Raw genomic sequence first — 23,897 nt, forward strand, 5'->3', positions numbered from 1 at the left:
TTTAGGACAATGTTTTAGGGCTCATTATGGGGTTAGGGAGTGTAATTTGGGGAGTGTAATTTGGGGTTGAGTGTACCATGAGTTGTGTAAAAGGTGAAAGAATGAGTAGGAGTAGATGGCCAGCCAGCATACACGAAAGATTTGGCAATGTGACCCGAGATGAAAGACTACTGGCTTTTAAACTGAACATCAAATCTGTTGCGTACACATATTTGCAGATGTAATCGCAGGTCCAGTGATGCAGAGTTGCTGGTTATAACAGTGCTTAACTCTGGCCCAGATATGGAGTTTCTGGAGGTGCTGACGGAAGGTCTGGAGAGAGTGCTGCTGGTGAGAGGAGGAGGACGAGAGGTCATCACTATCTACTCCTGACCTATCGGAAACCACTCGGGTCACAGGTCACGACACTGCCTCGACAGGAGACATTCCACCCCGACCACTGGGGGCACTGCAGCACCGGCAGCAGCATCCAGCCGATCCTCAACATACAGTACATACAAACTGTGCCAATTAATGATGGAATTAAGAGGACTTTTATTGTGGAATTTGAGGACCACAAAAAGCAATAATAATTTGCCTGGCATTTCTGCGGAATGTATTGCCTTCCATGAGGACAGTAGCCTTTAAAGATGACATGCTATAATTCCCTCATGAATCCCTTATTGCCAAGGCAACTAAAGCTTGGGTCATTCACAAACCTATTTCTGCAATAGGATACCATTAACAACTGCTACTTTTACACATACATCCATCGGACATGAATTTTCTATGTCGACTGAGTCAGTATTTTTGTATTGTTTGCAGAAAAGAAATGATGGTGGGCTTTCCCTCATCAAGGATTAGCTTGCCAGATAGCAGTCTTGGGTGGTCCGTATGAAGGCCTCTGTGTAGAGTGCCAATTTGAGTTATTTTTTCACAACCTTTTTATGGTTGGTGGAATAATAAGTTTTGTATTTATTTTTCTTATTTATTTTCTCAACCTTCTCCCGATGAGGATAAGATTTTTCGGATTGTAGATAATGAAATGCTAGTTGGGGTATTTCAACAGATGGCGCAGAGAGTGCTTGTACATGTGGATGCCAGAGATTGTATTGAAACATTATTTTACTGGATTATGATTTGTAATTGTTGAAAGAGAAGAGGTTTTAAATCATTGACAATTATACATTACATTTAATCTGCTATTTCTGTACAAAAGTCATTATTATAGGCTTGAAGACTACTTTCAGGGCCACCTGAACAGAGTAGCATATGCACACATTTCCTTTTCTTTCCTGTAGACTGCAAGAGCTCTAAAGGCGAAGAGTATTTTTCTGAACTTAGCAATAAAATCATGTTTCATTTCCCTATTCAACCAGAATTGAACTATCTTGACTTCAGATATATTAATGTGTTCATAAAATAAGATGGTAGAAAAACGGAAACCTCAAAGCATTATTTACTTAAGAGAAAGGCAAAATAAATACAATATAACCTATGAATACAGAATACAACATTCCTGAGATGACTGTAGGAGGCATTACAGTATATTAACATGTTGCATACTGTTTCACTGTACACACTTGTGAGTAAATGTTACATTCATGTTAATTTTAAGATGAAATCGTCACTTTCTATGAAATAGTTTCATTGTGAAACTCAAGTTTGTGTGATGGACATCAAGGTCTGTGTCCTCAGAAATAAAGATAGTTTGTAAATGCCTCAGTATGACCTTGTGGCCTTGATTGTATCATTAAACAAACATAACACAGATATTTTTAGAATGAGATATGTAAAAAGAGTTAAAAGTGATTGTTACATTGAACTCAATGTAATATAGTATAAAGTGTGTGCAGAGCATTGTGTAAATATACAACTCCTTCAAGGTAAAAATGACCAAAACTAAAAATTTGGTAAAGTTCTTTGTAGGGAAGATCACATGTAAGCAAGTGACACAGTAAACACGTTAAAGCTAGGCTTGTCACTGTCGGAGAAACATGGTTGTATTGGATAGTGTATTGTAATACAACACTAGTAGTACTACTAAATAGGTTCCGGTACTCATTTTGGGTGCAAGTACTGTTTATATTTAGGTGCAGGAGCTCCACTATACTTTTGAGCTAATATTCTATAAGAGTAAAACGAGCTCAAGCAGTAGAGAATTTGAGGTGCCGGTACTCAGCTCCAGTGGGCTCCTGTGCAAGTCAAGCACTGCTAGTTTAGTAACACTAAGGGCTAAATTCTTATCAGATCCCTGCTAGCCGACATCCAGTTGTTTTGGCAGTGTCGAAGGTGGAACTGCGTTAGAGCTGCTCCTTACGGTACATTATCGGGGACACTGTCATTGGATGCAATGAAACCACACCGATTTATATCGACAAATCCCATGCAGCCGTGTTAGAAGTTCATGTAGCCACATTACAAGTTCAAACACTCTAATGCGTAATGGTCTATTGTCTACATAGACTGATAAATCCCCCCATCCACATTAAAATGAAAACATGCATTTCATAATATCTATTGTCGATAGAGCCTGCACTTTCTTTTGTCGTTTTGAACATCTAATGCGTAGGGATAATAAGGAAGGGAGTGGTTGGTGACACAAAAGAGCATTCACACACTTATTTGTCAGCTCACACTACAGCTACACCCCCAATACTGCCAAAACATCCACTATGCAGATATCGGTCAATGCAGGTGAAAGCTGGATCTGATTGAATCGAGGCCATATTAAACTCTTAATGGTCCATCAGGACACAGAGGCAGGAGATTAGTATAACCATGGTCCAGACCAGACTTCTGGGGACCACCTGTTCACTGTGGCCCTTGGAGTACATCTGTTCCTTCTTTGTCGTCTGGTGGTCAGGTCGCCTGAGTACCAGTCTGCAGGGGTTCTGAACCTCAGCCAAGTCTATCTGAGCTTCACTGGGGAGAGTTCCTTTTGCTTTCTGCCTGTCACGCTCCTGGGGAAGGGATAGAGGGGAGGGAGGGAGAGAGAGAGAGAAGTTTACACTGTGTTATGATGCTGTGACAGTGACTCCACTGAACAAGAAAAAACAAGTGGGATTTTCCATGTACTATACAAGGCCCTTTTTCCAGTTCCCTTCATACCACAAAGTACTCAGATGGACATTCAGTGCCAGACAGAGATGCCTTTCATTCCTGTCATTCCTTTGATGTTACTACTGCAGGTGTTTGTGATGGGCTTTGATTGCATTACTCATACTGTAGCATTGAGCCTTTATAACAGGCAAAAACACAGCGCTTTTGTTCCTTTAGCACTCACTTTCTCAACCTCCTTGAATACACGTAGGAAGTTGTGTCTGAGGACCCCGGACAACTCGTTCTCTGTCCAGTGTCTCTTCAGCAGCTCCTGAATCAGAGCAGGATACTTGGACACATCCTCTAATCCAAGAGGAAACCTTCAGACAGTAGAACATAACAGGCTATGTATTACTCAAACCCTCAGGACACTTAAAATGCAGCTGCTATCTGTTACCAGCCTGCTTACAAAAAAGTGAGTAATTCTTCTAGCATTCAAGCTGGAGCATAATGTGGCTGTATTAATGAACTAACGCTGAATGTGCTGCTGTTACTCTGAGGTAAAAGGTCTTACTTAGAAGCTCCATCAAAGTCCCCTCCTATTCCTATTGACTCAGATCCAACCACCTTCCTAATGTGGGTAAAATGGTCTGCAAAAATTAAGAGGAATATCAAAAGATAAGATAATGATAAGATAAATCATGTGTACACATGTTATTGATATTCTTGATACTGGCCTTCTAAACAGGTCTTGATTGATAACAAGGCAGCCAATTTTGCGCTTAATTGTTTGATGCCAATAAACACTAATCAAAGGCAACTGCTCACCAGCCACAATGGAGACATTGGCTCGGCCATGGCAAGCCACAAACCCACTGTGCAGATTAACCATGATGAGTCCTCTGTTCTCCTTCTGAAACAACAACACACCCAGAATAGAACATAAAAAAACATTCCACACTTCCAGTGACCTTCCAGCCATGTAGATACAGTGCCTTCCGAACTCATTCACACCCCTTGACGGTTTCAGCATTTTGTTGTGTTACAGCCCAAATTTAAAATGGATTAAACTGAGATTTTGTTTCACTGGCCTACACACAATACCCCATAATGTCAAAGTGGAATTGTGTTTTTAGACATTTTTACAAATTAATAAAAAATTACAAGCTGAAATGTCTTGAGTCAATAAGTATTCAACCCCTTTATTATGGCAAGCCTAAATCATTTCAGTAGTAAAAATGTGCTTAATAAGTCACATTATGAGTTGCATGGACTCACTCGGATTCCAAAAATTGTGTTTAGCATTATTTTTGAAGGACTATTTAATCTCTGTACAACACATACAGATAATTGTAAGGTCCCTCGGTCGAGCGATGAATTTCGAACACAGATTCAACCACAAAGCCTCGCAAAGAAGGGCAAAAATAACCCGTCATGCACTCACGGGGAACGTGCACAAGCACTACAATAAACAATCCCACACAAAGACATGGGGGGAACAGAGGGTTAAATACACAACAAGTAAATGAGGGAATTGAAACCAGGTGTGTGGAAACACAAGATAAAACAAATGGAAAATGAAAAGTGGATCAACGATGGCTAGAAGACCGGCGACGCCGACCGCCGAGCACCGCCCGAACAAGGAGAGGACCCGACTTCGGCGGAAGTCGTGACAGTACCCCCCTTGATGCGCGGCTCTAGCAGCGCGCCGCCACCGGCCTCGGGGACGACCCAGAGGGCGAGGCGCAGGGCGATCCGGACGGAGACGGTGGAACTCAGCACCTCTCCTCCGGACAGTACCCCTCCCACTCCACGAGGTACTGAAGGCCCCTCGCCCGACGCCTCAAATCCAGGATAGAGCGAACGGAGTACACCGGGGCCCCCTTGATGTCCAGAGGGGGCGAAGGAACCTCCCGCACCTCAGACTCCTGGAGCGGGCCAACCACCACCGGCCTGAGGAGAGACACATGGAACGAGGGCTTAATACGGTAATCGGGGGGAAGCTGTAACCTATAACAAACCTCGTTCACTCTCCTCAGGACTTTAAATGGCCCCACAAACCGCGGACCCAGCTTCCGGCAGGGCAGGCGGAGGGGCAAGTTTCGGGTCGAGAGCCAGACCCGGTCCCCCGGTGCGAACATCGGGGCCTCACTGCGGTGACGGTCTGTGCTGGCTTTCTGGCACAGCACGGCCCGCTGGAGGTGAACATGGGCGGTGTCCCATGTCTCCTCCGCGCGCCTGAACCAGTCATCCACCGCAGGAGCCTCGGTCTGACTCTGATGCCAAGGCGCCAGAACCGGCTGGTACCCCAGTACGCACTGGAAGGGGGAGAGGTTAGTGGAGGAGTGGCGGAGCGAGTTCTGAGCCATCTCGGCCCAGGGCACGAACGCTGCCCACTCCCCCGGCCGATCCTGGCAATACGTCCGCAGAAACCTGCCCACATCCTGGTTCACTCTCTCCACCTGCCCATTACCCTCGGGATGAAACCCCAAGGTAAGGCTGATCGAGACCCCCAGACGTTCCATGAACGCCTTCCAGACCCTCGAAGTGAACTGGGGACCTCGTTCAGACACTATATCCTCAGGCACTCCATAGTGCCGGAAGATGTGTGTAAACAAGGCCTCCGCAGTCTGTTGGGCCGTAGGTAGACCCGGGCAGAGGAAGGAGATGGCAGGACTTAGAGAACCGATCCACAACGACCAGGATCGTGGTGTTTCCCTGTGAGGGGGGGAGATCGGTAAGAAAATCCACCGACAGGTGCGACCAAGGCCGCTGTGGAACGGGGAAGGGGTGTAGCTTCCCTCTGGGCAGGAGCCTTACACTGAGCGCACATCAAGCAGGAGGAAACATAAACCCTCAGGTAAGCCACCACCACTTCCCAGCCAAACAGCGCACCGTCCGACCGATCCCAGGATGACCAGAGGAGGGTGACGTGTGGGCCCAATAGATCAACCGGTCATGGACAGCAGACAGAATGTACAGATGCCCAGCGGGACACTGGAGGGGAGAGGGCTTTGCACATAACGCCTGCTCAATGTCCACATCCAGCTCCCACACAACCGGCGCAACCAGGCAGGAGGCCGGGAGTATGGGAGTGGGATGCATGGGCCGCTCCTCTGTGTCATACAGTCAGGACAGTGCGTCTGCCTTCACGTTCTGGGAACCTGGTCTGTAGGAAAGGGAATAAACAAAACGGGTGAAAAACATGGCCCACCTTGCCTGGCGAGGGCTCAGTCTCCTCGCTGCCCGGATGTACTCCAGATTGCGGTGGTCAGTCCAGATGAGAAAAGGGTGCAGGTCCTGCTCCAACAGTCGACCAAGCACCCTGCGCACCAGGGACACATGCTCGGCGCGTGTAGCAGAGTATATCAGAATGTTATCAATATACACCACTACACCCTGCCCGTGCAGGTCCCTGAAAATCCTCTCTACAAAGGCTTGGAAGACTGATGGAGCATTCATCAACCCGTACGGCATGACGAGGTACTCATAATGCCCTGAGGTCGTACTGAACGCCGCCTTCCACTCGTCTCCCTCCCGGATACGCACCAGGTTGTAAGTGCTCCTGAGATCTAATTTGGTGAAGAAGCGCGCCCTGTGCATTGACTCAATCGCTGTGGCGATGAGCGGCAGCAGGTAACTGTACCTCACCGTGATCTGGTTTAGACCTCGATAGTCAATACACGGGCGCAGACCTCCCTCCTTCTTCTTCACAAAAAATAAACTTGAGGAGGCGAACCCAAAAGCAGACCAGGACAAGGTGAGTTGAACGAAGGTGAGTATTTATTTACAGACTCAAATGTGAAAACAGAATAATCCAGGAGACGGAGCGGGCATCGGAGGTGAGTTGGTGAGAGTGAATAGGCAGATCCAATGATGTCACAGAAGCCACCGACAACCAGGCAGGGGTGGGGTGAATGTTCCGGGAGAATTAAGTTCATTGCTAACGATCCGGCAGGGAATGGATGTCAGGTCAGAGCTTATGAAGTGGAGAGGTGATGATCAGGACCAGGTGTGCAGATAGCTGATGAGATGCAGGTGCGGGTAATCGAGAGATCTCCCGCCTAGCTTCGTCGCCCGGCAACCAGACAGGGTGCGTTCAGGAACCTCAGGAAACAGACACCAAGACAGAAAACAGGCAACTCAGGCAGAAAACAGACTCAGGAAGCGGGATTCATGACAGGCGACACCGACCGCCGAGCACCGCCCAAACAAGGAGAGGACCCGACTTCGGCGGAAGTCAAGACAGCGTCCTTCCTAACTCAGTTGCCGGAGAGGAAGGAAACCACTCAGGGATTTCACCATAAGGCCAATGGTCACTTTAAAACAGTTACAGGGTTGAATGGTTGTGATAGGAGAAAACTGAGGATGGATAAACAACATTGTAGTTACTCCACAATACTAACCTATGTGACAGAGTGAAAAGAAGGAAGCATGTACAGAATAAAAATATTCTAAAACATGCATCCTGTTTTCAATAGGCACTAAAGTAAAACAGCAAAAAATGTGGCAAAGAATACAAAGTGTTATGTTTGGGGCAAATCCAAAATAACACATCACTTAGTACCACTCTTCATATTTTCAAGCAGGGTGGTAGCTGCATCATGTTATGGGTATGCTTGTCATCGGCAAGGACTAGGGAGTTTTTTTAATAAAAGAAACGGAATAGAGCTAAGCACAGGCAAAGTCCTAGAGGAAAACTCGGTTCAGTCGGCTTTCCAACAGACATTGGGAGACAAATTCACCTTTCAGCAGGACAATAACCTAAAACACAAGGCCAAAATATACACTGGAGTTTTTTACCAAGACGACATTGAGTGTTCTTGAGTAGTCTGGTTACAGTGTTGACTTAAATCGGCTTGAAAATCTATGGCAAGACTTGAAAAGGGCTGTCTAGCAATGATCAACAACCAACTTGACAGAGTTTGAAGAATTTAAAAAATAATAATGTGCAAATATTTTACAATCCAGGTGTGCAAAGCTCTTACCCAGAAAGACTTGCAGCTGTAATCGCTGCCAAAGGTGATTCAAAAATGTATTGATTCAGGGGTGTAAATACTTTTGTAAATTAGATATTGCTGGATTTCAGTTTCAATAAATTAGCATACATTTCTAAAAACATGTTTTTCACTTTGTCATTATGGGGTATCGTGTGTAGATGGAAAAAATATACAGTACCAGTCAAGAGTTTGGACACCTACTCATTCAAGGGTTTTTCTTTATTTTTACTATTTTCTACATTGTGGAATAATAGTTAAGACTTCAAAACTATGAAAAAATCATGTAGTAACCAAAAAAGTGTTAAACAAATCCACCCTTTGCCTTGATGACAGCTTTGCACACTCTTGGCATTCTCTCAACCAGCTTCACCTGGAATGCTTTTCCAACAGTCTTGAAGGAGTTCCCACATATGCTGAACACTTGTTGGCTGCTTTTCCTTCATTCACTCTGCGGTCCAACTCATCCCATACCATCTCAATTGGTTTGGAGGCCAGGTCATCTGATGCTGCATTCCAACACTCTCCTTACACAGCCAGGAGGTGTGTTGGGTCATTGTCCTGTTGAAAAACAAATGATAGTCCCACGAAGCGTCGCTGCAGAATGTTGAATTCTAAATAAATCACTGACAGTGTCACCAGCAAAGCACCCCTACACCATCACACCTCCTCCTCCATGCTTCACGGGGGGAACCACACATGTAGAGATCATCTGTTCACCTATTCTGCGTCTCACAAAGACACGGCGGTTGGAACCAAAAATCTCAAATTTGGACTCATCAGACCAAAGGACAGATTTCCACCGATCTAATGTCCATTGATCGTGTTTCTTGGCCCAAGCAAGTCTTCTTCTTATTGGTGTCCTTTAGCGGTGGTTTCTTTGCAGAAATTTCACCATGAAGGCCTGATTCATGCAGTCTCCTCTGAACAGTTGATGTTGCGATGTGAATGTTACTTGAACTCTGTGAAGCATTTATTTGGGCTGCAATTTCTGAGGCTGGTAAGTCTAATGAACTTATCCTCTGCAGCAGAGGTAACTCTGGGTCTTCCTTTCCTGTGGTGGTCCTCATGAGAGCTAGTTTCATCATAGCCCTTGATGGATTTTGCGACTGCACTTGAAGAAACTTTCAAAGTTCTTGACATTTTCCGTATTGACTGACCTTCATGTCTTAAATGAATGATGGACTGTTGTTTCTCTTTGCTTATTTGAGCTGTTTTTGCCATATATGGACTTTGTCTTTTACCAAATAGGCCTATCTTTTGTAAACAACCCCTACCTTGTCACAACACAACTGATTTGCTCAAACGCATTAAGAAGGAAGAAATTAGAGAAATGTACTTTTAACAAGGCACTCCAGTTAATTTAAATGCATTACAGGTGACTACCTCATGAAGCTGATTGAGAGAATGCCAAGAGTGTGCAAAGCTGTCATCAAGGCAAAGGTTGGCTACTTTGAAGAATCTCAAATATTAAATATATTTTGATTTGTTTAACACTTTTTTGGTTACTACATGATTCCATATGTGTTATTTCATAGTTTTGATGTATTCACTATTATTCTACAATGTAGAAAATAGTACAAATAAAGAAAAACCCTGGAATGAGTAGGTGTGTGCAAACTTTTGACTGGTATTGTATATTTAATCCATTTGAATTCAGGCTGTAACACAACAAAATGTGGAATAAGTCAAGGGGTATGAACACTTTCTGAAGGCACTGTAAAACAGGAAATGCAAATAAAGGACAAGTGGATTAAAGAAACATTGCAGAAAGGAGACATCATCAAAATATAATTCCAAAAGACTCTCCTGATAAGGAGTAAACACAGGCCACCCACAATGAGTGACCGTGCCGATGGTGGTTGAAAGGGAGGAGGGATGGAGGAGTGTTAGAGAGAGAGAGAAAGAGAGAGAGAGACAGACAAAGAGAGAGAGTTCTTGCCAGGGGTCTCACCAGTTCGTGGAGCAGGTCATCAGGAACATTGCGGCTGTGGTTACACACGGCATGGGCTGAGGAGTGGCTGAAAATAACTGGAGCCTTAGAGATCTGCAGTACTGCCCTGGCTGTGGCCCAGGAACTATGGGACAGGTCTACTATCATCCCCAATCTGTTCATCTCCTTCACCACATCCTGAGAGAGACAGAGAGAGAGAGAGAGAGAGAGAGAGAGAGAGAGAAAGACAGAGAGAGAGAGAGGGAGAGAGAGAGAGAGAGAGAGAGAGAGAGAGAGAGAGAGAGAGAGAGAGAGAGAGAGAGAGAGAACAGGAAAAGCATGTTACCACTTGCTGTGAAGTTTCCCAGTAATTATATATTACGTGCTCTATGTACATCATTGTGCATATCTGCTGACAGTGAAAAATATACAACACTTTGCGCCACTTATCTACAAACAGTAAACACTTCAAACAGTAAAACGCTCAGTTGCGACTGAGGATCACATCAGTCTTACACAGCTCCCTAAAAATCGTCAAGGATCAAGAATGTTTGTGTACAACTCCTAGAGACTGTGAAGGAAAATGTTATGTTTGTGTATCAAATCAACAGAACATTGCTCTGGGTGTTTCAGTTATTTCAGGTATTTCAGTTTCAAGGTCTCAACTTGGAGAGAGGAAGCCTCGTGAGGTATTGGTCCATCACATGCAGGAGCCAATGATGAATAATAAATCATGTAAATCATGCAAATATAACTCGTCTGTGTAGCAGTATATAAGAGGACTGAAGGGACTGCCCCGGCGGAGCTTCTGATCGACCTGCACTGACTGTGCAAAGTTTGTTGTAACCTCTCCAGCTTGTTGACTTCAGGTGTCCCTGAAGACGTAAGTGTGCCGAAATGTCATTACGCTCCAGTATGACGCCTGAAGTGACCAGCGTAGGCTACAAGTATTGGCTTGAACACAGACTTAGTGTTAAAGGTTTACCTTACCTTACCGAAGTCTGTTAGGCTGTCATTTTCTCTTTGATAGACATCATAAATTGTTGAGGAGGACTCAGCCCTGAAGCAATAAAAAAACTACTGTGTTAGAGCCCAGTAGCAAGGACCTAAGATGTCAAACCAAAATATAACAAATAAGTCTGTAAGTTTTAATATCACATGCACACGTACAGTGAAATGCCTTTTTTGCAAACTCAAAACCCAACAATGCAATAATCAATAACATGTATTACAACAACAAAAAAACACAAGAAATAAGAATAAGAAATATGAAATACACAATAAAGTAAATAAGTAAGCATACTATATACTGTACAAGAAATACTTAAAAAGTCATATCCAATACCATACTTCCATGTGCAGGGATACTGGAGTGATGGAGGTAGATATGTACAGGGGTAAGGGAGCTAGGCAACAGGATATAAGATAAACAGAGTAGCAGCAGCTTGCATGTGAGTGAGTGTGCAGATGTGTGGAGTCAGTATATATGTATGTGTTAGTGAGCAAATTATGGAGTGAGTGTTTGTGTGTGTATTGGAGTGACAGTGTGTGTGAGTATGTAAATCTGTGAGAGGGTAAATATTGAAATAAAAGGTAAATAAAGATACAAGGTAAACTCAGTCCGTGTAGCTATTTATTAGTTGTATCGCTTGGGGATAGAAGCTGATGTTGTCTACCCTCGCCAACTGGGTTCGGCCCGTCAGGAAATCCAGGATCCAGTTGCAGAAGGAGGTTTTCAGACCCAGAGTCCTATGCTTGGTGGCGAGATTGGAGGGGATAATGGTGTTGAACGCTGAGCTGTAGTCAATGAACAGCATTCTCACATAGGTATTCCTCTTATCTAGGTAGGTGAGGGCAGTGTGAAGAGCAATAGAGATTGCGTCGTCTATGGATTTGTTTGGGCGTTATGCAAATTGGAGTGGGTCTAGGGTGGCTGGGATGGTAGACATAATGTGTGCCATAAACAGTCTCTCAAAGCACTTCATGATTACAGAAGTGAGTGCTACAAGGCGGTAATCATTGTGGCATGAAGCCTTAGAGTTCTTAGGTACAGGAATGATTGTGGTCATCTTAAAACGTGGGGATTACAGACTGGGACAAGGAGAGGTTGAAAACTACTGTGAATATGCCTGCCAGCTGTTCTGCGCATGCTCTGAGAATGAGAGCGAGATCCCCCAGTCCTCTGGGTCGGTGACGGCCCTCACACCCGGCTCGATGTTGTTGCTGACAAAGCGCACATAAAATGCATTGAGTTCGTCTGGTAGAAAGGCATCGTTGGGCAGATCACGGTTGGTCTTCCTTTGTAATCCGTAATGGACTGTAGCCCCTGCCACATGCGGCGGGCTTCGGAGCCTGTTTAGTAGGATTCCACCTTATTCCTATATTGTCCTTTTGCGTGCGTGCGTGTGTGCGTGCGTGCGTGCGTGCGCTCACCAAGGTGTGTTGCAGGTGTGTGTGAGGGCCATGGAGCGAACCCCCAGCTGGTAAAACATACGCAGGGTTGGCAGGCTGCTGTCTATTGAATGACCTCCCTCAATGCTGATCAGACACGCTATCTTGTTAGTGTCATTTAGTCCTGTTGAATACACACACATGATACACACACACATCATTATCATCATCATCATCATCATACTACTGTAAATTGGGCAGAAATATGTTTTTACTAGGCATCAACCCACTTAGACACCCACGCATTTCCATATATTGGTGGAAAGATCAATTTGGAAAACCCATCAAATTACTTCAGAGAGCGTAAATTACGGGCCAGAAGACCAGCTGTCAAGTGTCTCCTTGCCCAGTCTGTGAGTCCAACATGTTTGAAGCTGCCCACCATTGTTCCCGTTCCTAAGAACTCCAAGGTAACCTGCCTAAATGACTATCGTCCAGTAGCACTCGCGTCTATAATTATGAAGTGCTTTGAAAGGCTGGTCATGACACACATCAACACCATCATCCCAGACATCCTGGACCCACTCCAACAGATGATGCAATCTCAATTAAACTTCACACTGCTCTCTCCCACTTGGACAAGAGGGGAAATAACTATGAGAGAATACTATTCATAGACTACAGCTCAGCGTTCAACACCATAGTCCCCTCCAAGCTCATCACAAAGCTCGGGACCCTGGGACTGAACCCATCCCTCTGCAACTGGATCCTGGACTTCCTGACAGGCCGCCCCCCAGGTGGTGAGGGTAGGAAACAACACCTCCGCCATGCTGACCCTCAACACAGGGGCCCCTCAGGGGTGTGTGATTAGTCCCCTCCTGTACTCCCTGTTCACCCACGACTGCGTGGCCACGCACAACTCCAAAACCATCATCAAGTTTGCTGACAACGCGACGGTGGTAGGCCTGATTACCAACGGAAATGAGACAGCCTACTGGGAGGAGATCAGAGACAACAGCCTCTCCCTCAATGTCAGTAAGGAACTGAATGTGGACTACAGGAAAAAGGGGGAGAGCACACCCCCATCCACCTCGATGGGGCTGTAGTGGAGCAGGTCGGGAGCTTCAAGTTCCTTGGCATCCACATCATCACGGACTTAACATGGTCCACACACACACCCACCTCTTCCCCCTCAGGAGGCTGAAAAGATTTGGCATGTGCCCTCAGATTCTCAAAAAGTTCTACAGCTGCACCATTGAGAGCATCTTGACTGGCTGCATCATCACTTGGTATGTCAAAGGCAAAGCGCCACAGAGGGTGGTGCGGACGGCCCAGTACATCACTTGGCCCGAGCTGCCTGCCATCCAGGACCTCTATATCAGGCAGTGTCAGAGGAAGGCCCAAGAAATTGCCAAAGACTTTAGCCACCCAAGCCATAGACTGTTTTCTCTACCACCGCCCTGCAAACGGTACCGGAGCATCTGCTCTCAGAACAACAGGCTACAGAAGAGCTTCTACCCCCATAAGGCTGCTAAATAGTTAATTAAATGGTTACCCCGGACTATCTGTATTGACCCTATCTTGCACTGACTCTATACACACTCGCTAGACTATATACCGTATACACTATATACAGCACACACTCACTTACACACACTACACTGACATTCGCACGCAAAACCACACATATTCACATACACTTTTAGTTTTTTAGGGGGAACAAATACTAAAATCACCAGGAATTCAGAAAGAAATATATAATAACTTAAAACCTGTTAGGGCTAGGGGGCAGTATTGACAAGGCTGGATAAAAAACATACCCGATTTAATCTGGTTACCACTCCTACCCAGTAACTAGAATATGCATATACTTATTACATATGGATAGAAAACACCCTAAATTTTAAAACTGTTTGAATGGTGTCTATGAGTATAACAGAACTCAAATGGCAGGTCAAAACCTGAGAGATTCCTTTACAGGAAGTGGCCTGTCTGACCATTTCTTGAACTTCTTTTCCATCTCTATCATTTACTAAGGATCTCTGCTCTAACGTGACACTTCCCACGTCGTCCATAGGCGCTCAGAGCCCGGGAAAAAACAGAATGTCGTCATTCCAGCCCCAGGCTGAAACACATTATCGCCTTTCTCAAGTGGCCGATCAAGGGACACTGGGCTTATGCGCGTGACCCGACCGCCCCCGCCTTTGGGATTTTTTCCTCTGTTTGCCGAAAATGGCGTAAAAATTGATTTTAAACAGCGGTTGACATGCTTCGAAGTACGGTAATGGAATATTTAGAATTTTATTGTCACGAATTGCGCCATGCGCGCGACACTTCTTTACTATTTCGGATAGTGTCTGGAACGCACGAACAAAACGCCGCTATTCGGATATAACGATGGATTATTTTGGACCAAACCAACATTTGTTATTGAAGTAGCAGTCCTGGGTGTGCATTCTGACGAAGACAACAAAAGGTAATCAAACTTTTATAATAGTAAATATGATTATGGTGAGTGCTAAACTTGCCGGGTGTCTAAATAGCGAGCCCGTGATGCCTGGGCTATGTACTTAGAATATTGCAAAATGTGCTTTCACCAAAAAAGCTATTTTAAAATCGGACATATCGAGTGCATAGAGGAGGTCTGTATCTATAATTCTTAAAATAATTGTTATGCTTTTTGTGAACGTTTATCATGAGTAATTTAGTAAAATCGGACAGTGTGGTTAGATTAACGAGAGTCTTGTCTTTAAATAGCTGTAAAATAGTCATATGTTTGAGAAATTGAAGTAATAGGATTTTTAACGTTTTGAAAATCGCGCCACAGGCTGCCAGTGGCTGTTACGTAGGTGCCCATAGAGGTTAAGAAATCTGTTCCTAAGTATTCCCACAAATAAAAAAAGAAACATGATCATGTCTCCATGTAATCAAAGTATGAAACTATTGTTATTTTCAAATGCTATCTCTTATTGTGCTTATTTGTGGTCAATTTGCAGTGTACAAATTATTATAATTATGTTACGGGCCAACGACCATTCTCACCGAAAAATATCATCCCGCAGCTGAATCTACTTGCCTACCCCTGGTATATTGTACCTTTGGTAGATGTCACTAGCTCCAGTTCCGGGTTCTCTGTACACATACGGTTGATCACGTCTATCTGTTCCAGTGTGAGCCTCACAGCATCCTTCGCCTGGGCGCCACACAACACGTAGGCTGCAAACACCTGATCAGAGCATGGGATGGGGACAAAGACAAAGCAGGGGGTCAGAGAGCAACACTTGAGTTAGAAGGGTATTATGGCTTTAGTACAACTCAGTGTGCACATGCACGGACACACATACACACTTACACACACACAAACATGCACACACATACACACTTAGGCTACTATTAACCATATATTAACCTACCTGAGCGCCGACATGTCCCGTTGTGAGTCTGTTGATGTCCGTGGCCACTTTGCTGATGTTGTGCAGGTCAACCTGACTCAGTCTGTTGTCGTGGAGAATCCTCAGCATCAAAGCTAGGTCATTATGTCTAGGAGAGAAAGGGATGAGGCAGTCAGATGTAATAGAGGCGAGGGACTCAAGGTGGAGCAGGAGAGAGACATTTTTATATATCAAATTTCAAAAGCGACAGCTCCATACAGTACCACGTGTGTGTGGGCGAGAATTACTCAGTATGGGATGGTAATTATTTGTATTTGGAACCACACTTGTTTTGGATACTTGGTGGTGTAGTTCCAAAAGTTTACTGTTGAAAATCCATGAGCTATTAATATTTTAGGCTGCATATGGTATGGCAAAAATGTCTATGTTTCTCTGCACAGACAAATATATCATCAACCAATAATAAGGGATACTGTAGGATAAACTTGTCTCTATTTTATGAAAAACAGAATAACTAAGACAACTTTCCTCTGTTTACTTACCCATCAATCAAAGGATATTTTGTCATCAAGCCAAATGCACTTTCTGTTGTAGGATCTCCCGATGTCATCCCACAGAGAAAACACAGCATCAAGTTCGTCCCCAGGTTTAGAAAATCACCTCTATGGAGTATCCGCGATATCATATTCTATAAATAACATAATTTTAAGACACGGTAACTTCAATTAGTCCAGTGCTTTTAACTTTTGGTACCACTTTAAACAAACTACAATGTGTAAACGCTTCATCAAATCAAATCAAATTGTTTTAGTCACATGTGCCCGAATACAACAGGTGTAGACCTTACATTGAAATGCTTACTTACAAGCCCTAAAATAACAATGCAGTTGAAGAATTTTTTGTTGTTGTTGAGAAAATAGAAAAATAACAAATAATTAAAGAGCAACTATAAAATAACAGTAGTGAGGCTATATACAGATTGTACTGGTACAGAGTCAATGTGCGGGGGCACAGGTTAGTCGAGGTAATTGAGGTAATATATACAGTACCAGTCAAAAGTTTGGACACACCTATTCATTCAAGGGTTTTTCTTTATTTGTACTATTTTCTACATTGTAGAATAACAGTGAAGACATCAAAACTATGAAAGAACACATATGGAATCATGTAGTAACCAAAAAAGTGTTTAACAAATCAAAATGTATTTTAGATTTTAGATTCTTCAAAGTAGCCACCCCTTGCCTTGATGACATCTTTGCACACTCTTGGCATTCTCTCAACCACCTTCACCTGGAATGCTTTTCCAACCGTCTTGAAGGAGTTCCCACATATGCTGAGCACTTGTTGGCTGCTTTACCTTCACTCTGCGGTCCAACTCATCCCAAACCATCTCAATTAGGTTGAGGTCAGGTGATTGTGGAGGCCAGGTCATCTGATGCAGCACTTCACCCATTTCCTTCTTGGTCAAATAGCCCTTACACAGCCTGGAGGTGTGTTGGGTCATTGTCCTGTTGAAAAACAAATGACAGCCCCACTAAGCGCAAACCAGATGGGATGGTGTATCGCTGCAGAATGCTCTGGTAGCCATGCTGGTTAAATGTGCCTTGAATTCTAAATAAATCACTGACAGTGTCATCAGCAAAGCACCCCAACACCATCACACCTCCTCCTTAATGCTTCACGGTGGGAACCACACATGTAAAGATCATCTGTTCACCTACTCTGCGTCTCACAAAGACATTCCAAGAGTGTGCAAAGCTGTCATCAAGGCAAAGGGTGGCTACTTTGAAGAATCTCAAATATAAAATATATTTTGAATTGTTTAACACTTTTTTGGTTACTACATGATTCCATATGTGTTATTTCATAGTTTTGATGTCTGCACTATTATTGTGCAATGTAGAAAATAGTAAAAATAAAGAAAAACCCTGGAATGAGTAGGTGTGTCCAAACTTGTGACTGGTACTGTACATGTAGGTAGAGGTAAAGTGACTATGCATAGATAACAAACAGAGAGTAGCAGCAGCGTAAAAATGTAAATAGTCTGGGTAGCCATTTGATTAGCTGTTCAGGAGTCTTATGACTTGGGGGTGTAAGCTGTTAGGAAGTCTTTTGGACCTAGAGTTGGTGCTCCTGTACTGCTTGCCGTGCGGTAGCAGAGAGAACAGTCAATGACTTGGGTGGCTGGAGTCTTTAGCAATTTGTAGGGCCTTACTCTGACACCACCTGGTATAGAGGTCATGGATGGCAGGAAGCTTGGCCCCAGTGATGTACTGCGCCGTACCCACTACCCTCTGTAGTGCCTTGCGGTCGGAGTCCGAGCAGTTGCCATACCAGACAGTGATGTAACCAGTCAGGATGCTCTCGATGGTGCAGCTGTAGAATCTTTTGAGGATATTTTCATTCTCCTGAGGGGGAATAGGCATTATTGTGCCCTCTTCACAACTTTTTTGGTGTGTTTGGACCATGATGTGAACACCAAGAAACTTGAAGCTCTCAACCTGCTCCACTACAGCCCCGTCAATGGGAATGGGGGTGTGCTCAGCCCTCCTTTTCCTGTAGTCCACAACCATCTCCTTTGTCTTAATCACGTTGAGGGAGACGTTGTTATCCTGGCACCACACTCCCAGGTCTCTGACCTCCTCCCTATAGGATGTCTCATCGTTGTTGGTGATCAGGACCACCACTGTTGTGTTGTTGGCAAACTTAATGATGGTGTTGGAGTCGTGCTTGGCCATGCAGTCATGCGTGAACAGGGAGAACAGGAGGGGACTGAGCACACACCCTTGTGGGGCCCAGTGACGAGGATCAGCATGGCAGATGTGTTGTTACCTACCCTTACCACCTGAGGGCAGCCCATCAGGAAGTCCAGGATCCAGTTGCAGAGGAAGGTGTTTAGTCCCAGGGTCCTTAGCTTAGTGATGAGCTTTGAGGGCACTATGGTGTTGAACGCTGAGCTGTAGTCAATGAATAGGATTCTCACATAGGTGTTCCTTTTGTCCAGGTGGGAAAGGGCAGTGTGGAGAGCAATAGAGATTGCGTCATCTGTGGATCTGTTGGGGTGGTATGCAAATTGGAGTGGGTCTAGGGTTTCTGGGATAATGGTGTTCATGTGATCCATGACCAGCCTTTCAAAGCACTTCATGGCTACAGACGTGAGTGCTACGGGTCGGTAGTCATTTAGGCAGGTTACCTTTGTGTTCTTGGGCACAGGGACTATGGTGGTCTCCTTGAAACATGTTGGTATTACAGACTCGGTCACGGACAGGTTGAAAATGTCAGTGAAGACACTTGCCAGTTTGTCAGTGCATGCTCTGAGTACACGTCCTGGTAATCTGTCTGGCCCTGCGGCCTTGTGAATGTTGACCTGTTTAAAGGTCACATCGGCTCCCGAGAGCATGATCCCACAGTCGTCCGGAACAGCTGGTGCTCTCATGCATGATTCAGCGTTGCTTGCCTCGAAGTAAGCATAGAAGTCATTTAGCTCATCTGGTAGGCTTGTGTCACTGGGAAGCTCGCGGCTGTGCTTCGCTTTGTAGTCCGTAATAGTTTGCAAGCCCTGCCACATCCGACGAGCGACGGAGATGGTGTAGTCAATCTTAGTCCTGTATTGACGCTTTGCCTGTTTGATGGTTTGTCAGAGGGCATAGCGGGATTTCTTATAAGCGTCTGGGTTCCCGCTCCTTGAGTCCCGCTCCTTGAAAGCGGCAGCTCAGTACGGATGTTGCCTGTAATCCATGGCTTCTGGTTGAGGTATGTACATACGGTCACTGTTGGGACGACATCATCGATGCACTTATTGATGAATCCAGTGACTGATGTTGTGTACTCCTCAATGCCATCGGAAGAATCCCTGAACATATTTCATTCTGTCCTAGCAAAACAGTCCTGTAGCATCTGACAACTTCCGTATTGAGCGAGTCACTGGTACTTCCTGCTTTCATTTTTGCTTGTAAGCAGGAATCAAGAGGATAGAGTTATGGTCAGATTTGCCAAATGAAGGGCGAGGGAGCGCTTTGTACGCATCCTTGTGTGTGGAGTAAAGGTGATCTAGAGTTTTTTTCCCTCTGGTTGCCCTCATTTATATCAAAATAAAGTGTAGAAAAATAAAGTTCCTTCGACTATTTTGCTATTACAGTTAAAGTTAGTGTTACGTTATCAATCCGGAATGTTCTATAATGCGGGACAAAGGTAGAAATGAGGTAAAACGGATTTAAGTTTCCCTGCATTAAAGTCCCTGGCCACTAGGAGTGCCGTCTCTGGATGAGCATTTTCTTGTTTTATTATGGCCTTATACAGCTCGTTGAGTGTGGTCTTCATGTCAGCATCAGTTTGTGGTGTTAAATAGACAGCTACAAAAAATATAGATTAAAACTCTCTTGGTAAAAACTGTGGTCTACAGATTTTCATGAGATACTCTACCTCAGGCGAGCAAAACCTCAAGACTTCCTTAATATTAGATTTCGTGCACCAGCTGTTATTTACATATTGACACAGACCATCACTCCTTGTCTTACCAGAGGAAGCTGTTCTATCTTGCCGATGCACGGAAAACCCAGCCAGCTGTATGTTATCCATGTTGTCGTTCAGCCACAACTCAGTGAAACATAAGATATTACAGTTTTTAATGTCCCTTTGGTAGGTTAGTCTTGATCGGTGCTCATCCATTTTATTATCCTATGATTGCACGTTGGCTAATAGGACTGATGGTAGAGGCGGATTACCCACTTGCCGTCTGATCCTTACAAGGCACCACGACCTACGTCACCGATATCTCTGTCTCTTCTTCATGCGAATGATGTGGATTTGGGCCTTGTCCGTTGTCTGAAGTAAATCATTGGCGTCCGACTCCTTAAATAAAAAAATCTTCGTCCAGTACGAGGTGAGTAATCGCTGTCCTGATATCCAGAAGCTCTTTTCGGAGGTCATAAAAGACAGTGGCAGAAACATTATGTACAAAATAAGTTACAAATAACGCAAAAAAACACACACAATAGCGCAATTGGTTAGGAGCCTGTAAAATGGCAACCATCTCCTCCGGCACAATTCTGCTTATATGGTATTCATAAAGCCTTAATAAGCACAACATAATTTATAAACAAAGTAATACTGTATAACGTGTGATATGAAAGGTCTCGGCCTATATATAAATCCAGGGCTTTGGCAAATGTGATCCTTTCCCACTAATTATAAAGTATGAAATGTGCTTAAAGGGGCAATCAGCAGATACTACATACATTTTCTTTTTACAAATTAAGGATATGTGCAAAAAAGGCTGTCCTGCTCCTCTCCTCTCTACCTAACTTCACCGCACAGTCCCTTCAGTTTCCCTTCAGTCCAGTTGGTTTGGCTGCTCAGCCTACCTTTGTTATCCCTCACCCATCATAGCCCTGCCATTCCCAACCAATCAGAGCGCTTGGAAATGTGCATCTGGACTCTGAACACCGTACCCACCCACTCAAGTCAGAATGTTATCGTCATCTGAAGGGAGAAGACGCATGTTTCGGAACACTTTGTATTGTTGACGGCAACAGGAATGTCTGAATGTTGTGCCAAGTAATTGGTTTCTCTCTCTCTCCAAGAGGTGAATGTTTAAGTTTATGTTTATATTGATGCTATGTTTATAGCCCTTTATAGACATGTTGTAAGTGTAATGCCATTTCCATTTATTTATGTACATATAGGTATATTGCATAGTTATAACCCTTAACTAATACTGTTTACATGTGTGGAAATCTTTGTCTTATAGAACCACAACAATAAGATTCCACGTCAATCAGATGACCAAAACCATATAAACCTCTTCACATGGAAACAGCTGTGTCTGCGTGTGTGTGTATGGTGGTGACTGTCAAGAGTACTGTGATGGGCTTCAACATCAGGTTCTAACTGGACAGCACTATAGAGGACAGAACCAAACCAATCTGTTGGGTGAGGGCATTCACAGACGACCGCTCAGACGGGTGAGGGCATACCAGCCAACCGTTTTTACTTCATCCTTCTAGACAGATTTGTATTTTTTATGTAACCTTCATTCAAATAGGCAAGTCAGTTAAGAACAAATTCTTATTTACAATGATGGCCTACCCAAACGACGCTTGGCCAATTGTGTGCCGCTCCCTATGGGACTCCCAATCACAGCCGGTTGTGATACGGCCTGGAATCAAACCAGGGTCTGTAGTGACGCCTCTAGCACTGAGATGCAGTGCCTTAGACCGCTGTGCCACTCGGGAGCCCATTATGGATTTGGTGACCAACAGTTTTTTACATGGTCTGTAATTTCTCCGGATTTAGCAACCAATAGATTTTACAATATGTACACATTTATTCTTGAAGAATATAATTTATAGAATGCCTCATGAGTTTAGTTCAACTGTCATACCCCATCAGAACCCAAAATATAAGCCTGTTTTACTCCAATGTTTGTAAATAGAGTAAATGTAAACAAACACTATATAGCCTCAAAACATGATTAAAACTACATGATAAACTGGGTGGTTCAAGCCCTGAATGCTGATTGGCTGACAGCCGTGCTATATCAGACACGGGTATCACAAAACACTTATTTTTACTGCTCTAATTACATTGATAACCAGTTTATAATAGCAATAAGGCACCCCAGGGTTTGTGGTATATGGCCAATACACCAGGGCACTCTGCATTATCCAGGCACTCTGCATTGCGTTGCTTAAAAACAGCCCTTAGCCGTGGTATATTGGCCATATACCACATCCCCTCGTGCCTTATTGTTTAAGTATAATGTTGATATCATGGATGGTCAGTCCTTGCATACATAGCTCTGTCTATGAAAAAGAGAGTGGCTACATTTCTCCAGCTGTGTCCCTCAGCTTTTTACTGCAACATAGGCGGGATGACGGCTTAGTTATTATTTATTCTGCTGACTTTCGCTTTAGGAATGGTTTCTTAAGCATCTATAGGCCTATTGGCTTTATAAAGGGTTTATGAAGGCTTCATTAATCCTTAAAAAATGTAGTTCGTTTAAAGTTGAACATAACATTTAAAGTAACTTTTACAGTAAATGGGTCAACAGTTTTAACGAGTGAACGAAAATATTACGCAACTATAACTATTATGCAAATAGGCCTACAAATAACGGAAATTCTATAAAAAAACATAATAATTCAGTAAATCTAGGCAACATAATTATTTAAACAGTAAAGTGTTTTTAGCAAAACAAAACTCACTGTGCAAGTTGTCCGATCAGCTGGTCGTTTTTTTACAACGAATGATGCATAAATCCGAACATCGCAATTCAATAATGCGAACTTTCTAGCTCCCTCCGCCCAGATGTAGGCTACGTGAGTAACTGAAATACACTGTACTGTAACGCATAGAATAGATCGTGTACATTACGCAGTGTGGTCATAGAGATGGGATTACTGTCATCTACTGTCCAATCTAACTAATAACACTATGGGCCAGTTTCCCAGAGACAGATTAGCCTAAACCTAGACCTAGAAATAAAAATGATTTAAATGGAAATCCCCATTGGTCATGTTTTTTAGTCCAGCTGTGTCCAGGAAGCCAGCCCTTTAAAGGGGCAATCTGCAGTTGCCACATACATTTTTGGATATATAAATTAATATGTACCCATTGATTTTTTAAATAACATAATTTATGCTTCATGAGTTTAATTCAACTGTCATACACTATCAGAACCCAAAATATAAGCTTGCTTTACTCCAATGTTTGTATAGCCTCAAAACATGCTTAAAACTATCATTTTCATATATTGCATCCACAGCTGTCTATGAATTAGAGTGGTTACATTTATCTAGGCCCATCCTTGAGCTTTTTACCGGAACAGTGGGGCGACCGCTTTGTTATTGTTTCAACTAAGGATTGCCCCCTTAAGTATTGTACTCATAGCCTAATCTCAGAAATCCCAGACCTCGGTGTGTATACTGGAACACTGAGGGTATTTGATTAATGCCCTGGGACTGCCCCTGGTAAACCGGGTTAGCGTTGATTGCATTCGTTTTGGAACTGGCTGCCTCCTGGGCGTGAGCCAGGTACTCCATTTTGGCCGACGGTAGAGTCGGCTCAAAACAAAAGTGGCCATAGGTTAAGCATGTGGAGTAAATTGTAGGACTCTGTTTTCACATGCAAAAATTACTGCTTTTGATTTTTTAAAACACTATC

General features: G+C 43.8%; 2 protein-coding genes across 3 annotated transcripts in view; one reads left to right on the forward strand and one right to left on the reverse strand.

The window, feature by feature from the left end:
• The window catches only part of LOC106562414 (solute carrier family 12 member 4-like), a 52,809-nt gene extending 51,102 nt beyond the window's left edge, over positions 1–1,707 (forward strand). For both annotated transcript variants that reach the window (XM_014127285.2, XM_014127286.2), the window contains exon 24: positions 281–1,707. In XM_014127285.2, the coding sequence (XP_013982760.1) occupies positions 281–372 (92 nt within the window). In that variant the 3' untranslated portion in view covers positions 373–1,707. The remainder of the gene's footprint in view (positions 1–280) is intronic.
• Positions 1,421–23,252, reverse strand: LOC106562419 (dipeptidase 2). The gene is made up of 11 exons (XM_014127297.2): positions 22,940–23,252; positions 16,277–16,422; positions 15,756–15,882; positions 15,439–15,568; positions 12,385–12,526; positions 10,942–11,011; positions 9,973–10,149; positions 3,850–3,934; positions 3,596–3,671; positions 3,266–3,401; positions 1,421–2,942 (listed from the first exon to the last, which is right to left on the reverse strand). The coding sequence occupies exons 2-11, from the start codon at positions 16,417–16,419 to the stop codon at positions 2,718–2,720; spliced, it is 1,311 nt and encodes a 436-aa protein (XP_013982772.1). The 5' UTR covers positions 16,420–16,422; positions 22,940–23,252; the 3' UTR covers positions 1,421–2,717.
• Positions 23,253–23,897: the final 645 nt, after the last annotated feature.

The sequence above is a fragment of the Salmo salar genome, chromosome ssa11 (genome assembly GCF_905237065.1).
Source record: "Salmo salar chromosome ssa11, Ssal_v3.1, whole genome shotgun sequence".
Taxonomy (NCBI): domain Eukaryota; kingdom Metazoa; phylum Chordata; class Actinopteri; order Salmoniformes; family Salmonidae; genus Salmo; species Salmo salar.

What these genes read in the sequence shown, in the direction of transcription:
- LOC106562419 (XM_014127297.2), bottom strand. Translation starts at nt 16,419, where the DNA reads ATGATATCGCGGATACTCCATAGAGGTGATTTTCTAAACCTGGGGACG. An exon ending in ATGACCTGCTCCACGAACTG is followed by an intron (nt 3,935 to 9,972) that starts GTGAGACCCCTG and finishes TTGTTGTTTCAG; the next exon opens with AAGGAGAACAGAGGACTCAT. An exon ending in CAATGTCTCCATTGTGGCTG is followed by an intron (nt 3,672 to 3,849) that starts GTGAGCAGTTGC and finishes TAATTTTTGCAG; the next exon opens with ACCATTTTACCCACATTAGG.